The 16,585-nt window shown below is 47.2% G+C and overlaps 1 protein-coding gene across 1 annotated transcript in view; it reads right to left on the minus strand.

The window, feature by feature from the left end:
- Positions 1-5,082: 5,082 nt before the first annotated feature.
- slco4a1 (solute carrier organic anion transporter family, member 4A1) overlaps positions 5,083-16,585 on the minus strand; it is a 214,447-nt gene continuing 202,944 nt past the window's right edge. The window contains exons 8-13 of the mRNA XM_086005608.1: positions 16,188-16,383; positions 15,268-15,433; positions 12,827-12,999; positions 8,789-8,853; positions 7,834-7,982; positions 5,083-5,953 (exon numbers count right to left, since the gene is read on the minus strand). Of these exons, the coding sequence (XP_085861734.1) occupies positions 5,804-5,953; positions 7,834-7,982; positions 8,789-8,853; positions 12,827-12,999; positions 15,268-15,433; positions 16,188-16,383 (899 nt within the window). The 3' untranslated portion in view covers positions 5,083-5,803. The remainder of the gene's footprint in view (positions 5,954-7,833; positions 7,983-8,788; positions 8,854-12,826; positions 13,000-15,267; positions 15,434-16,187; positions 16,384-16,585) is intronic.

Below are 16,585 nucleotides of genomic sequence, written 5' to 3' on the forward strand. Positions count from 1 at the left end.
AGCGACTGGGGGGGAAGAGAGAGAGCGACTGGGGGGGGAAGAGAGAGAGAGCGACTGGGGGGAAGAGAGAGAGCGACTGGGGGGAAGAGAGAGAGCGACTGGGGGGAAGAGAGAGAGCGACTGGGGGGGAAGAGAGAGAGCGACTGGGGGGGAAGAGAGAGAGCGACTGGGGGGGAAGAGAGAGAGCGACTGGGGGGAAGAGAGAGAGCGACTGGGGGGGAAGAGAGAGAGCGACTGGGGGGGAAGAGAGAGAGCGACTGGGGGGAAGAGAGAGAGCGACTGGGGGGGAAGAGAGAGAGCGACTGGGGGGGAAGAGAGAGAGCGACTGGGGGGGAAGAGAGAGAGCGACTGGGGGGGAAGAGAGAGAGCGACTGGGGGGGAAGAGAGAGAGCGACTGGGGGGAAGAGAGAGAGCGACTGGGGGGGAAGAGAGAGAGCGACTGGGGGGGAAGAGAGAGAGCGACTGGGGGGGAAGAGAGAGAGCGACTGGGGGGAAGAGAGAGAGCGACTGGGAGGGGGAAGAGAGAGAGCGACTGGGGGGAAGAGAGAGAGCGACTGGGGGGAGAGAGAGAGCGACTGGGGGGAAGAGAGAGAGCGACTGGGGGGAAGAGAGAGAGCGACTGGGGGGAAGAGAGAGAGCGACTGGGGGAAGAGAGAGAGCGACTGGGGGGAAGAGAGAGAGCGACTGGGGGGAAGAGAGAGAGCGACTGGGGGGAAGAGAGAGAGCGACTGGGGGGAAGAGAGAGAGCGACTGGGGGAAGAGAGAGAGCGACTGGGGGGAAGAGAGAGAGCGACTGGGGGAAGAGAGAGAGCGACTGGGGGGAAGAGAGAGAGCGACTGGGGGGAAGAGAGAGAGCGACTGGGGGGAAGAGAGAGAGCGACTGGGGGGAAGAGAGAGAGCGACTGGGGGGAAGAGAGAGAGCGACTGGGGGGAAGAGAGAGAGCGACTGGGGGAAGAGAGAGAGCGACTGGGGGGAAGAGAGAGAGCGACTGGGGGGAAGAGAGAGAGCGACTGGGGGGAAGAGAGAGAGCGACTGGGGGAAGAGAGAGAGCGACTGGGGGGAAGAGAGAGAGCGACTGGGGGGAAGAGAGAGAGCGACTGGGGGGAAGAGAAGAGAGCGACTGGGGGAAGAGAGAGAGCGACTGGGGGGAAGAGAGAGAGCGACTGGGGGAAGAGAGAGAGCGACTGGGGGGAAGAGAGAGAGCGACTGGGGGAAGAGAGAGAGCGACTGGGGGGAAGAGAGAGAGCGACTGGGGGAAGAGAGAGAGCGACTGGGGGAAGAGAGAGAGCGACTGGGGGGGAAGAGAGAGAGCGACTGGGGGGAAGAGAGAGAGCGACTGGGGGGAAGAGAGAGAGCGACTGGGGGGAAGAGAGAGAGCGACTGGGGGGAAGAGAGAGAGCGACTGGGGGGAAGAGAGAGAGCGACTGGGGGAAGAGAGAGAGCGACTGGGGGGGGAAGAGAAGAGAGCGACGGGGGGGAAGAGAGAGGGCGGGGAGGGGAAGAGAGAGGGCGGGGAGGGGAAGGCGGGGTGGGGGGCAGGGGGGGAGAGAAGGGGGGCGAGGAGGGGGGAGGGAGTGGGGGAGAGAAGGGGAAGCGGGGGAGAGAAGGGGGGGAGGGAGGGAGAGAGCGAGACGGGGGGAGAGAAGGGGGGGGAGGGAGGAGAGACAGAGGGAAGGAGAGAGAGAGGGCGAGTGGCCCGCGGCCGCAAATGGAGCCAAGCCCCGAGAACAGGCGTGAGCCGGCTTGAGGCTGAGAGACGGCCACGCCCGGTTGCCGGGGTAACCCTTCCCCCCCCCTTCCGAGCCCCCGTCCTCCCGAGCACCCGGCCCGCGCCCCGCACTCCCGAGAGCCCCGCTCCGAGCCCGGCCCGGCCGCCCCGCACTCCCGATAGCCCCGCTCTCCGAGCCCCAGCCGCCCCGCCCTCCCGAGAGCCCCACTCTCCGAGCCCTGCCCGACCCGCACTCCCGAGAGCCCCGCCCCGCCACCCGCCCCGCACTCACGAGAGCCCCGCTCTCCGAGCCCCGCCCCCCCCCGGCCGAGCCGGCTTGAAGTCCGCCGATTGCGGCTGAGAGAGACGGCCGGCGGGCCCGGTTGCCGGGGGTAACCCTTCTCGCTCACCAAGCCCCCACCCGAGATCTGCACTCCCGAGAGCCCCGCTCCCCCCCCGCCCAAGCCGAGCGGGGAACAGAGACGCCGCGTCTCTGCTGCTCCTGCTGCGCACGCACCCTGACCCTCGTGGCTGACGCCATTGCCCCGGTAACGTGACACGGGGGGGGTGGTGAGGAGCTTTTGCAGAAGCCGTGGGACAATTACCTAGCTCGGGCCTGGCTTGGCAAGAAAGGCCCAGGCTTTGAGGCCTAACAAAAACGGGGAAAGGTAGGAAAAAGAATCTTCAGGTTAGAGAAAATATTTACAAATGAATGAAGTTCTTTTTTAAAACAATGTAATAAAAGCAATTTTATTTTGCTGGAAATGTATATTTGAAAAGAAAGACGCAGAAAGCAGGAAAAAGAATGGAAGCAAGATGGCGGCTACTCACCTCGGTTCAGAACGATAAGGCCCGCCCACACACGCACCGATTGGTCGACCGTCAGGTCACCAAAGCGTAGGATTGGTCAATCGTCCCGTCACTCGACCGTAGGAGGGCCTGGCCGCACGCGCCAGCAACCCGGCGTACGATTGGTCGACCTCGAGGTCACTCTGTCGCTAATGAGCGGATAATGAGATGCTAATGAGCGGAATGTTGAAGGTTTTTCGGATACCGCGGGCGCAATTTTTGTCCGGCCGAAACGTAAATACGCTTACCATCGTTTTGGAACGGTGAGCTTTCTTTCGACGTAACGCACGCGTAGGTACGCTCTGTAACTTTCGAGCGCATAGCCGGACAGACGCACACCCGAGGACAGACAGAAGGACAGACAGAAAGAACGATCCGTTTATATATATAGATAGAATAATGCCGGCGCTAAAATAGTAGGAAATTTCAAATGAAAGTTTTTGTATCCTGGGGGGAAAAATTCGGTATCACCCCATTTGGGGCGCGATTATCGGCCATGCGCAAAGTTCAGCGCCTGGCGCTAATTATCCCCCCCGACAGCAAACTTGGCTTTTATCGCCCCTGGAGGTGATTGGAGCGCTAAATCAGGCGCTTCACACCTGTCTTAAGGCGCAAACGCCGAGGAGCGAGGCACTACCTCAGAGCGCTGGCGAAACAAGGGCAAATCAAAATAAACCTGCAAAGTGCTCAAAACTCCTTCACACAGCGTTGAATCTCTCCAGAAGTCTCTCTCTCTGACTGCGTGGTGCAAAAATGTCACCGACAAAAAAAGGCAGGAAGCGGTCGCCTTTAAATAGCGCTCCCCTAGTCTCTTTCTGACAGCATAACGCTCCCCTCAACCTGTTGTTGCTAGCGGCAGGCGGTAAGGCAGGGGACGCCACTCAATATCCGGTCCGGGGCGTTGTGCACTCGACTGACGTCACAATCTGCCGGCGCAGGAGATCGTGGCGGTAGTGTTCAGTGCTGCCGCAAAATGTCTAGTTAATTTCGCGAGCGGCACAAACATCGCCGCGCCCGGGCACTCGTTTCTTTGCGCCCTAATTGGCGCCATCTTAATGCGCTAATGGGAGGCGCAAACAACTGAATTTTTCCCCCCTGGTACTTCAGCGGCATTTGAAAGCCAGTATTATGAAAAATATCATGTACTTGCTATGTCTATTTTAAGGTAAGAATAAATAGTGCATAACACATTGAATTCCTCGCTGTACGTTCAAGCTCAAACACGGTACCAACTTTTTCCCCATAATATGAACCAGTTCTAGTGCAAATAGTCAATATCATCCAGGGAAGCAACTGCAGTTTTTCAAAAAAATATAGATCTCATGATGAACTGGTGTTTTTTCACATCGCCTGTCAATCTAGTGCATCACTCTCTTAATTATTAATATGGTTGCTGCATAATACTTGTTACTTTCAACTCCTCCTCCACCCCCCCCCCTCTCCTTGCCACCTTCAGCAACACAGGCCATCAAATATTCAGTGTGAAAACATACAAGTAAATGCACCTAATAAAACTACACAGGCTTTCCGCATCGTTTTGCTGGAATCTTGTCATTTTTTTTTTAAAGTTCCTTCAAATATTTGAATGGATTTTTTTTTAAATATAAAATTTGAGTCTTTGTGGGCTGCAGCACTGTTAACTGTCAAATTACTATTAGGACGTAACTCACCCAGCAGCATCTGATTTTTTGGCAGCCATAACTTTTTACGAGTTCATGGTTTAGTGAACGACCTCTCCACTTATACCTCTGCAGTTTCAATCATAGTGCAAAAGAAATTTAAAAAATACGAGGGAAAACTGCAAGAGTCCATCTGTCCTGTACCAGGCTTCAAGAATGGTCAGTGAACTCACTGGAGCCCTCATGGTTGAGCTACACCAAGAATGGAGCAAGATACAAGGCTCAAGTAAATAGGGATTAAAACAAAAAGGAAAAGATAAATTACTCTTAGACTTTAAGGCCTAGAAATTCAGTGGCCTGCGCCACCAGTTTGCGCCCAAAGAGGGCACTCAGTGGCTTTTGCGCCACTGGCCACACCTACCGCGATATTTAGCGGGGCGCTAATGGCGGCGTTAGGCTGTAGCGCTGCGCCGCCACCGATGACGTCATCGGTGTGCGCAGCGCCCCGCTCCGATCACCATATTTGGTCGCGTCCGCCTCTTCAGCGCCGGCCGCAAATAGCGACCGGTACACAGGGGCCTACCTGTGGCGGTAGTGGCGCTAGTTAAGGTGGAGGTGCGGCCGGCCGCTTTTTCGGTGGCCGCCTGCCAGCACACCCCCCCCCCCGCGGCATTGCCAGCTGTTTCCCGAGAGCCCGGCACTTCTCCTTGGTGCCGGGCTCATTTGCCGGCACTCGCGAGCGGGGATCGCGCTGTTGCAGGCACCTCCCCCTTAACAGTGGGAGGAAGGCCTGCAGTACCGCAGCGTGCCATGCCGCAGCGTGTGGCGCTGCGGCCCTTAGCGCGCCGATATTCAGTTTCAGCGCCCCAAGCGGGGCGCGGGAAGCCTCGATTAGCGGCCCGCTTCCATTTGGGGCACAGAAACTGAATATCTGGATGGCGCAAGTGGCTCCGCTCGCAGCGGTAATTCCGGTGCCCAGGCGAGCTTGGCGCCCCAAACGGCGCCCAACTGAATTTTTAGCCCTAATAGTCTAGATACCAAACAACAACACTGCTCCGATCAATAAAGCAAAAGCTTGTTACGTATGTGTGTGTCACGGCAGTTCAATGGTTTACAATTCAGCATATAATTGAGAATTTGTCTTGAAAAAAAGCCCTTTGTATAGAAGTAAATACTTGAAATAAACAGTAGTACAGTTGTTTAGAACATTTGACAAAGCGAAATATCTTAAGCACAGCTATATGGGTTGGAGGTATGGAAAATCATCCCAATTTTCAATCTTCTTAGGACTTTCTCCAAGGCCTAACTTAAAGACAGTCCATTACAACGGCTAACGTTTATATTGAGGAATTCTTATATATAAATAGAATGGTTTGTGTGCAAATTGTGTACTTTAATTCACCCTCGGGAGGCATTTTTCATTCTACACTTACATCCTTCACACGTGTTCAATTCATTGCAAAAATCCCAACCTTGCTGGACTGCAAAGGGAATTACGCCGATTGCCAAGACTGTTTTTGAAAATTTGGCTACTTAGATGAGTAGTGGATGACATGCAATAATGTGGAATGGAAGCATGCACTTTTTATGTAGGATGTCGGATGCAGTTTAAGTGCTATTTCATCATTATATAGTATTTACACTGTTTATTGTCTGTTGTGGAATGTTCTTCTCTGGTAGATCTGACTCTCCATTGTCCATGTTGGAACTATTCAGTGCTGAATTTGGTGGTTTGTACAGCAATAAGGCTGTGAGAAAGAACAATGTCCCCAGTACCTGAAAACAGAAAAACAAAATAGCCCTTGTTAATGTCAGCACAATTTTGGCTATCAAGAAACATGTAAGAAGGCAATGATATCTGCATTTAATCAGAGAACTGGATACTGATCCATTTTCTAAGTTATTCATGACCACATACTAACATGGACTAGAATTTGGACTCGGGTCTCCTAGTTAGCTATTCAATCCTCCACCCTTTTGCTACTGGGATCGAAAGTTTCTCTATTTAAAAAAAGAATTACAGTCAATGTCAATATCCTATCCTAAAGGCTATAGAATCATAGCATGATACAGTACAGAAGGAGGCCATTTGGCCCACCGTGCCTGTGCTGTCTCTTTGGAAGAGTTATTAAATTAGTCCCACTCCCCTGCTCTATCCCCAGATTTCAATCTAGGGCAAAGCAGCCTGCTTGATTGGCACCCCATCCACCGCCTTAAAAATTCACTCCCTCCACCACCGGTGCACCGTGGCTGCAGTGTGTACCATCTACAAGATGCACTGCAGCAACTCGCCAAGACTTCTTCGGCATCACCTCCCAAACCCGCGACCTCTACCTCCTAGAAGAACAAGGGCAGCAGGCACATGGGAACACCATCACCTGCAAGTTCCCCAAGTCACACACCATCCTGACTTGGAAATATATTGCCGTTCCTTCATTGTCGCTGGGTCAAAATCCTGGAACTCTCTACCTAACAGCACTGTGGGAGTACTTTCACCACACGGACTGCAGCGGTTCAAGGAAGTGGCTCACCACCACCTTCTCAAGGGCAATTAGGGATGGGCAATAAATGCTGGCCTTGCCCGCAATGCAGGCAGCACACAAATGATGAGGTCGGTGGCAGGACCATGGCAAATTGGTCGGCCAGTCTCATTTACTGCAGGCACCTGGGGGTGCAAGATCAGCTGGCTTGGCTAGTGGCCAAGGTCATTAAGAGAGTTCATGAAGGGGAGCAGGCAGGTGGTTGGCAGCAGACCTCCAGATTTACTGTGGAGCTGGGCGGAGCACTCTTCATCGAGTTTAAACAAAAAAGTTATGAAACCATTTTTTACTCATCTTTTCCTTGCCAAAATTAGCAAAGAGATAGGTCCCAATGTGTACCTATATACACCAATAACACTCTTGGGCCTAGAAATTCAGTGGTGCCCCGTTTGGGGCGCCAGCCTCGCCAGGGCACCGGAAGTACCGCCCCGGAAGTAGTCACAGCCGCCCGCCGCAAATTCACTTTCAGCGCCCCAGAGGGAAGCGTGGCGCTACTCGAGGCGCCCCGCATCACTCTTGGGGCGCTGCAACTGAAGATCGCAGCGCAATGTGCCGCAGCGCCACACGCTGCGGCACGGCGCGCTGCGGTACTGCAGGCCTTCCTCCCCTTCTTAAAGGGGAGGGGCCTGCGGCAGCGCGCTCAAAGAGCGCGAGTGCCGGCAAAAGAGCCCGGCACCGAGGAGAAGTGCCGGGCTCTTGGGACACAGCCGGCACTCCGCGGGAGCGGGGGGGCTCAGGAGGCCGGGGACGGCGGCACGGAGAGGTGCTGGCAGGCGGCCAGCGAAAAAAATGGCCACCCCGCACCTCAGCGCCTCTACCGCCGCAGGTAGGCCCCCCTGAACTGGTCGCAAATTGCGACCGGCGTTAAAGCAGGGGGCGCTACTAAACTTTGCGATCGGGGCGGTAGCGGTGCGCTGCACACACCGATGACGTCATCGGTAGTGGCGCAGAGCTAACGGCTAGCGCCGCCATTAGCGTCCCGCTAAATTTAGCGGGAGGCATGGCCAGTGGCGTACAACCCACTAAGTGCCCTCTTAGAGCGCTAACGGGTGGCGCAGCCCACTGACTTTCTAGGCCTTGGAGTTTTTTCTAACTGTAAATTATCACATAGATTACCTTATAAGTTATTCCAGCAATCAGGAGATACTTGCTCATGGCTGAATTTTGGTAGATATAACACGAGCCTCTCTCACCACACTGAACCTGCCATAACAAGCAAGAGATGTCTATAACCGAGCCAAAGGCAATTGGGCCTGGGATTCCACCTGTTGGAATTTTTACAATGGAAAGTAAATCAAATACCAGAAGCAGATAATTCACTGTAGTCTTAGATAGTTAGAATTTTACATTACAATATTAAATAGGGCATTTCACCATTAGTCTTCCCATTAACAAAAAAGTATAATTGAGTTTTAGTTCCTGTCTAGTCGATTATTACCGATTAGGAGGACTTGCTGTGCTTAATACAAATAATGAAATAAGATCACAGATCTAATCATTTAAATTCATAGAGTCACAAGATCAAGCTCATTTATTCCACCCAGTTACTCTGCTCCATAATTAGCACTGTTCTTGGTTCAAAAGATTTTTTAAATGAATAGAAAAAAACCTCAAAAGAATGCTACAGGTTAATTAAACAGTTATTTAAAGTAACGCTATGAGCAATTACAGTTGCCTATCATTTGCACAATTTAGCTTTGTATTTCTGACAAAGCTATGTTCAGGGCACTTTTACTTGTAACTGAAGTAATGTTCTTGATCGAAGAGGTAAAATACAAGCAAGAAATAAATTAGTCTTGCTTCAGTTAAATTTGTAGATTAAGTTTATTAAGATGCTATCATTAACATTTATTTTACATTTAACAAATTTATAAATGACATCAGTAAATCACAATTATGCAATCTTTAAGACTTTCAGCAATTATTCAAATATAAATACATTGCTAGTGTCCCATTTAGACAATTACAGCAATACATTTTGACTTTAAGCTGTTCATTTACTATTAAATATATACTGGAACAACCAAAAACCACACAAACACATTATTAAAAGCTGACAGAGTATCCTTACCTAAAGTTCGGACCAAGATCCATTGAATACCAAGTCCAAATGATCGCTGACTATCAGGAACACACCTAATTAATTTAGAAACAAAAAAATATTCTAGGTCATACAGAAATATTACAGGACATTTTTTTCAACCCTTCAGCCCCTTTAGTATTTTTGGTTAGCTCATTGTCCCATTTGGGAAAAACTCCTTAATCCAGGTAGTAAGTAGAGTTTATGGATAAATAAATTAATACAGGAAACTCTGTTTACCGGCACCTAAATAACCGGAAATCTCTCTTGACTGGCAAAATTCAGGAGTAGGTTCAGGTAAGTTTTACTTCATATTAGTGGCCGTGTAACCGGGGTTCTTGGATCTGTGGCCGTGTAACCGGGGTTCCTGCACCTGTTGCCATGCAACAGGGATGCCTGGATCTGTGGCTGTGTACGGGGCTCTCGTACCTTAGTAAGTATATCTCTCTGTAATCCGGACTTTTTGATCAATCGGCACCACGCCGGTCCCGTTGGTGCCGGATAAAAAAGAGTTTCCTGTAGTTCCTTGTGAACATAGAAGATACAATACTCATGCTGGGAATATCTCTTGTACTTACAGATCAAATGTATCTTGGACACTGAAGACCCTTCCAGTAAATGAACAAATTGGTGACCGCTAATATTTTTATAGATGTATCTCTTTAGTATCTTTGTATTGTGTCACCCCAATATACTCGTCATTAAGAAGTGACTTGGTGGTCCAGAGATGCAGTGTTCGGTGTAGCTGTGCCATGCTGGGTCACAGGGTGCACGCGTGATCGAAATGAAGCATTTTTGTTTGCATCATCATAGAAACACACAGCACAGAAGAAGGCCATTCGACCCAGCCTGTGCTGGCTCTTTGAAAGCTGTTTGTCCGTAGCCCTGTAAGTTCCTCAAGTACCTGTCCGACTCGGTTTGAAAATTATTTATGGAATCAGCTTCCACCACCTTTTCAGGTAGAGTGTTCCAGATACTGACAACTGAGTGAAAAAATTCTCCTCATCTTACCTCTAGATCTTTTGCCAATGATTTTGAACCTACGAACTTTAGTTATTGACCCACTTGCCAGAGGGAATGATTTTCCTCTATATACTCTATCAAAACCACTCATTATCTTGAAAACTTCTAATAGGTCACATCTTAATTTTCTCTGTTCCAAGGAGAAGAGTCATAACTTTTTCAATCTCTCCTCATGACCACCTCTGCACCCTTTCAAAGGCCTTTATATCTTGAAGTGTGGTGCCCAGAATTGTCACAATACTCCAGCTGAGGCCTAATCAGTGATTTATAAAGTTCTGACATGATCTCTTTGTCTTTATATTTTATTCTTATATATTTATAAACCCAAGCAACCCATGTGCTTTTTTAACCACCTTATCAACTTGCCCTGCCACCTTTAAGGATTTGGGTATATGGACACCAAGGTCTCGCTGCTCATCTACACGTTTCAAAATATGCTGTATTTCCATATTAGTCCTCCCAAAGTGTATCACGTCGCTCGTCTCCGCATTGAACTATCTGCCATGCTTCTGCCCATTTCACCATCCTGAAGTCTATAACTATCCTCATCACTATCTACTACTTTGCCAAGTTTTGCATCATCTGCAGACTTTATAATGCTGCTCCCTACACCAGAGTCTAGGTCGTTCATAAAAATTGCAAAGAGTAATGGACATAAAACTGACCCTTGGGGAGCACCACTGCAAACCACCTCCCAGTCTGAAAAAAAATCCATTAACCACCACCCTTTGCTTCCTGTCAGTGAGCCAATTTTGTAGCCATACCACCACTTTCCCATTAATTCCATGGGCATCTATCTTCTTACTAAGCCTGCATGGCACTTTTTCGAATGCCTACCGAAAGTCCATATATACATCTACAGCACTACCTTGATCAACTTTCTCTGCTAGCTCATCAAGGAGTTCAATCAAGTTAGTCAGACACAATTTGCCTTTAACAAATCCATGCTGGCTCAAATGAAAGTTTATTTTGTTCCTGATAATGGTTTCCAATAAAGTCCCCACCACCGAGGTTAGGCTGACTGGCCTGTAGTTTACTGGCTTAACTGCCACCCCTTTCTTGAATAGTGGTATAACATTAAGAACCCTCCAGTCCTCTGCCACTACTCCTGTATCCAATGAGGATTGACTTGTGACCAATGCCTCTGCGGTTTCTACCTTTGCTTCTTTCAGCAATCTAGGGTGCATTCTATCTGGACCAGGTAACTTAGCAACTTTCAGTAATGCTAACCTTTTTAGTAAGTCTTCTCTATCTATTGCTATCCTGTCCATAACTTCCCTCTCCTCTTTTAGTGCAACCTTCACATCATCCGCTTCCTTTGTAAAGACAGATGTAAAGTATTCATTTAATACTTTAGCCATGTCCTCTGCCTCTACATGAAGATTTCCCTTTGGGTCCTCAATAGGCCCAACTTTTTCCCTAGCTATAAAATGTTTTAGGGTTCACTTTAATGTTGCCGGCTAAGCTTTTCTCGGAACCTCTCTACGCCTTCTATATTAACTTTTTCAATTCCTATCTGTACTTTCCATAATCTTCCTGGTTATTAACTGAATCTTGCTTCTGACATTTGTCATAAGCCTCCTTTTTCTGTTTTATTTTAACTTTTATTTCCATTGTCATTCAGGGCGCATTAGCTTTGGATGCTCTACCTTTTCCCTTCAAAGGAATATGTCTAGTTTGCACCTGAACTATCTCTTCCCTAAATGCCTTCCATTGCTCTGTTACTGCTTTACCCTGCAATCGCTTTATCCAATCTACCTGTACGAAGTCTCTTCATAAATCACTGAAATTAGCTCTTTCCCAGTTGAGCATTTTTATCTTCGTATATCATATTAGATTCTTTCTTTTACTATTCTACATATGGGCCTAGAAATTCAGTGGGCTTTGCGCCCAGTTAAGGCCCAAAGAGGGCCTCTGCGCCAGTAGAGGAGGTTGCGCTGATATTGAGCTCGGCGGTAATGGCGGCGGTAGCCGGTAGCGCTGCGCCGGCACCGATGACGTCATCGGTGTGCGCAGTGCCCCGTTTCCGCCCCGATGCCGGCCCAACCCCCATATTCAGTTGCCGCTGCCTCCTCCGTGGCGGCCGCTACTAACATCCGGAGACCAGGGCCTTACTGCAGCCTTAGTGGGGCGCATAAAGGTGGAGGTGCGGCCGGCCGCTTTTTCGGCGGCCGCCTGCCCGCACCTCCTTCCCCGGCCTCCTCCACCACCCCCCCCGCGGCATTGCCGGCTGCTTTCCGCGAGCCCGGCACTTCTCCGTGGTGCCGGGCTCATTTGCCGGCACAATCCAGCGGCAATCTCCCCGTTGCAGGCACCTCCACCTTAAGAGAAGGAGGAGGCCTGCAGTACCGCAGCCTGCCGCACCGCATCGGGTGGCGCAGCGGCACCTAGAGCGCTGAAATTCAGTTTCAGCGCCCCAAGCGGGGGCGGGCACACCCTGGAACAGCGCCCGGTTCCGACTTGGGGCGCAAAAACTGAATATCTCACGGGCGCAACTGGCTCCGCGCGCAGCGCTAACTTTTGGGCGCAAGCCAGCTGGCGGGCCCAAACTGAATTTCTAGGCCATGGGGTTTAAAGCTTCTTTTGATACAATAGCCCCATAATATAGATGTTATATTTAGCCAGTGTCTGAGGGAGGGATCAATACACTCAATTCAAATACAAGCATCCTGTGCTCGCTGACCTGCATTGGCTCCCGGTCTGGCAATGCCTCAATTTTAAAATTCTCATCCTTGTTTTCAAATCCCTCCATGGTCTCACCCCTCCATATCTCTGTAACCTCCTCCAGCCCTACAACCCTCCGTGATCTCTGCACTCCTCCAGTTCTGGCCTCTTGCACATCCCCTATTTTAATCGCTCCACCATTGGCGGACGTGCTTTCAGCTGCTTAAGACCTAAACTCTGGAATAGATTAAAAAAAAGAATTTGCACTACTGTACTTTTGTTGGAAACTAGGATATAAAAAGTGAGCATGACTTGTTGCCTGATAACTGGTTTCACTCTTACCTGAGAGTAGCTGTTAGAGCAGGAATACTGCCCAAAAATGTGAAGAAAATCACAAAAAAGAAGAAACCCAGGAAAAGTGGCATGTGTGTGCATGAAGAGTTGCATTTTCCAGATTCTGCATAACCCATCTCAGACGGGAGGTTCTCCATGACACAGAGGCAGTCGTGGAAAACCTGGAAATGAAGGAAAGTAAACAAAAGTCGTGAAAAGTCTCAGATCATGGTGCAAATTAGCAGTTGTTCAATTTATAGATTGTCTGGTTTGAAAGAGAAGAAAAATGAAACCGTACTACCACAAACATGCCGTAAACCTTATTCTCTTTCACCTGGAGCTGGAGATACTGCACATTAATGTTTTCTGCAGGTTAAGGCTAGTCCAACCAGTATTTATTCCAAAAACTAAGCAGGTCTCAATCTATTCAGTATATGATCACTCCCATTGGCTCAGTGCACTTAGTAACAAATTGTACACTTTGCTAAAATACAGAAGCACGACCCTTTAAATCATCACAGCCGATGTAAGATTTTATTTGAAAGGTTACTTTTATCTGCAAAAATTACATCATATTTTTTCCATAAACACAACCATTGAAAGACTGTAATGAGGTAGTTATTAAATAACATTTAGCACAGGTTCAGAAAGAGGAAAAATCCCACCTAACCTAACCTCACTACATTTTTCTTTACACAGGAAGACTTCAAATGTAAAGGCTGCTATTGAAACTGAAAGCAGTACGAATTTAAGGTAAACCCTGGAAGTGGATAAGAAAGTGGCTGAAAGAAAGAAAACAGGAGGTACTTGTTAAGTTGGGGGGTGGTGGGAAGGGAAAGAGTACGACTGATTAGTGCTTGGATTTAGAAACCCTTGGTTAAATTTGCAGATGACCCCTAGTATCAGAAGATTGATTTATGAGGAAAATTGGAGAAACTGAGGCCCTTTAGCCTTGCAAGGACGTAACTGACAGGGGACCTTATAGACGCACACAAGATAGTGGGCCAGAAATTCGGGTCCCCACGGGTGAGTACGCGCTGGGTAATCTCACGTAGGGCCAACGAAAGTGCCGGTTTCGTGCATGCACTGCGCATGCGTGGGAAACCGGAACTTCCATTCCCTTGAAAGAAGGGGTTCACAGGTCGAACGCGTGTGCCGGAGAGGCAGCGCGTACGCCTGGAACTTCCGTTTTTTTTTTTTTTTTTTTAAAACAGGTTTCTCCGGGAGGGTAAGTCTCCAGCAGCTACGCTTTTAAAAAGCAGTCGCAAGGCCTGCTTTTAACAAGGTAAGTGGTGAATTAAGTAAAATTAAACATTTTTTCCACAGGTTTATTATTTTTAAATACTTTAAAGAAAGGGAAGTTTATTTTTAGCCCCGTTAAAAACTGTAATTAATTTTTTCAAAAATTTAAATTATTGTTTAAAGTGGAGTTAGCATCTCATCTTTCTTGAAAAATTAAAAGTTATAAAAGAGTTAGGATTAGTTTTAACATTCTTTTCATTTATTTCTATAACTTTATCTTCTGAATATTTGTCTTTAATTTTATTTGGATATTTCTCAAGCTTCAAGTGAGAAATGTTGGTATTGGGGATGCTATTATGGTATACAATATCGACATCAAGTGCCTCTAGGTTACAATAAAAATCAGATGTAGAGCAAAGCTCTCTCATCTTTGCCTCAACAATTTGTCTCCATCCTTATCACTGCAGTCGTGTGACTTTTTCAGCCGGCATCTCTGATGGAGACAACAAATCTGTGTCTACCAGGAATTGAATAGAAACTACTCATACTCACTATACACAGGAACAGGAGTAGGCCATTCAGCACCTTGAGGCTGTTCTGCTATTCAATTAGATCATAGCTGAACTGTATCACAACTCCATTCATCTGCTGTCTTGATTCCATATTCCTCAATGCCTTTACCCAACAAAAATCTATCGATCTTAGTATTGAAATTTTCAACTGATCGAACCTCAACAGCTTTTTTGGGAGAGTTCCAGATTTCCACTACACTTTGTGTAAAGAAGTGCTTCCTGACTTCACCTCTGAACTACACAAAAAGGTAATATACTATAGTAACTAGCCAGCTAATAGTGGTGTTTAAAGAGGAGTCTTGGTGACAATAATTAGGGGACAAATAGCCTGGGTGCACACTGAGTCAGCTTGCAGGGAAGTAGAACATAATTCATTAATTAAAATGACAAGTTGGGTTTGTCAACTCTTCCAAAACAGGCCAGTCTTTTCTCCAGTTCTCCATGCTTAACAAAAGAATTTAAAGTTAAATATACGGCATATAATTGTTCCTTTCAAAAAAAAGGGCTAGTTGAGGAGAGCATTCATTCATTAAGCCTAAAGGTTAATAAATCCTATGTATATGCAGCTTAAAAGCATTTCCAGCCACTTGCAAGGCTGGCGGCTAATGGAAGCACAAATTATAACTGGAAAATTACCTTTCTGCCATTTGCAGACAGTGTTGTGTTGAATTCAGTGCATCCAGCATGACAGGGGGAGTAGTACATTAAACCGTCGGCTCCACAAACTGGATTATACATTTCCATTAAACAGTTACACTCAGCATTGCAAGCTGCAGTCATGTTAACTGCACCATCATAAAAACTGTGGAATAACAACGCTTCAGTGTTAATTAGCACGATTCCTAATTTAATGCGCCACTAAAATATTAAAAGCTGGAAATCAAACAAGTAACTGATTTATGTATCTTTCACGTTCAATCTTTAAAAACGGTTTCATGGTATTCCTATACTTTTAAACAGGGAACAATGTACTGATGACATTGCAATCAATAATAATCAGAATGCTTTCTGCAAATCACAGAATTATCCAGGAAATAATAAATCTAAAAACAGAGATACAAAAGATTCTTCCGCTTCCACCCCCCCCCCCCAAAAAAAAATTACCAGCTGCTGTTATTTCATCCAAATTACTAGAAAGGTTAACTCTTTGAAAATTGAACAGATAATGACAAAAATACTGAGTGAATGAGAAATAAATCCAATCATGGATGCACCCAGAGAACACAAGCCAATAGTAAGAAAATGTTTGAACGAGTTTTACCAAAATGGAAAATTAATTTTTTGTACTTGCACTGAGGAAATTCTCATGGATATTTTGTCAGAAATAAACAGAACATGTGCAGATTCCACTATTTTATCCGAGTCCAAAATAAAAAAATTGGACATCTGTGGGTCCTCTACATTTTGAAATCTTGATTTCAGTTTTTATGGTTGTTTTATTAACTAACCTTGTTGATCATTGGTTAAAATAGTTAACTTCTTCCATTAATTATGATATGCCCAATATAATACAGTTCCAGAATGATTAAATTTGAAAATTAGATTCGTGCTCATACCTGCCGTTGAAAGTCGAAGTGATCCCAGCTACAGGCATGTTGGGGCAGTGAATGTAGACTATGAAAATAGCTAACAGACCGAGGACTGTACAAATCAGACAAAACTTGATGATTCCAGCACAGCGGAGTTTTAATTTATTCACGATATATCCGCCAAGGAAAGTGCCTCCTCCACCTGCTGGGACTACAAGGTAGCCTAGAATTGGGGAAAGGAATGAAAAGGAATTATAAATCCATCTACCTTTAGATTCAGCAAGTGATCACCTACTTGCTCTCAGTTTTTGACTATTACGCGTCATTGTTGTAAATGATGAATCTAGAACATTCAAGATACTTAATTGCTAAAATTCATTCAAATAATTTAATATTCTTTATACTCACAGGTGGGGACATATATT

This window comes from Somniosus microcephalus, chromosome 13, assembly GCF_052327205.1.
Source record: "Somniosus microcephalus isolate GS21.2 chromosome 13, FLI_Smic_1.0, whole genome shotgun sequence".
Taxonomy (NCBI): Eukaryota; Metazoa; Chordata; class Chondrichthyes; order Squaliformes; family Somniosidae; genus Somniosus; species Somniosus microcephalus.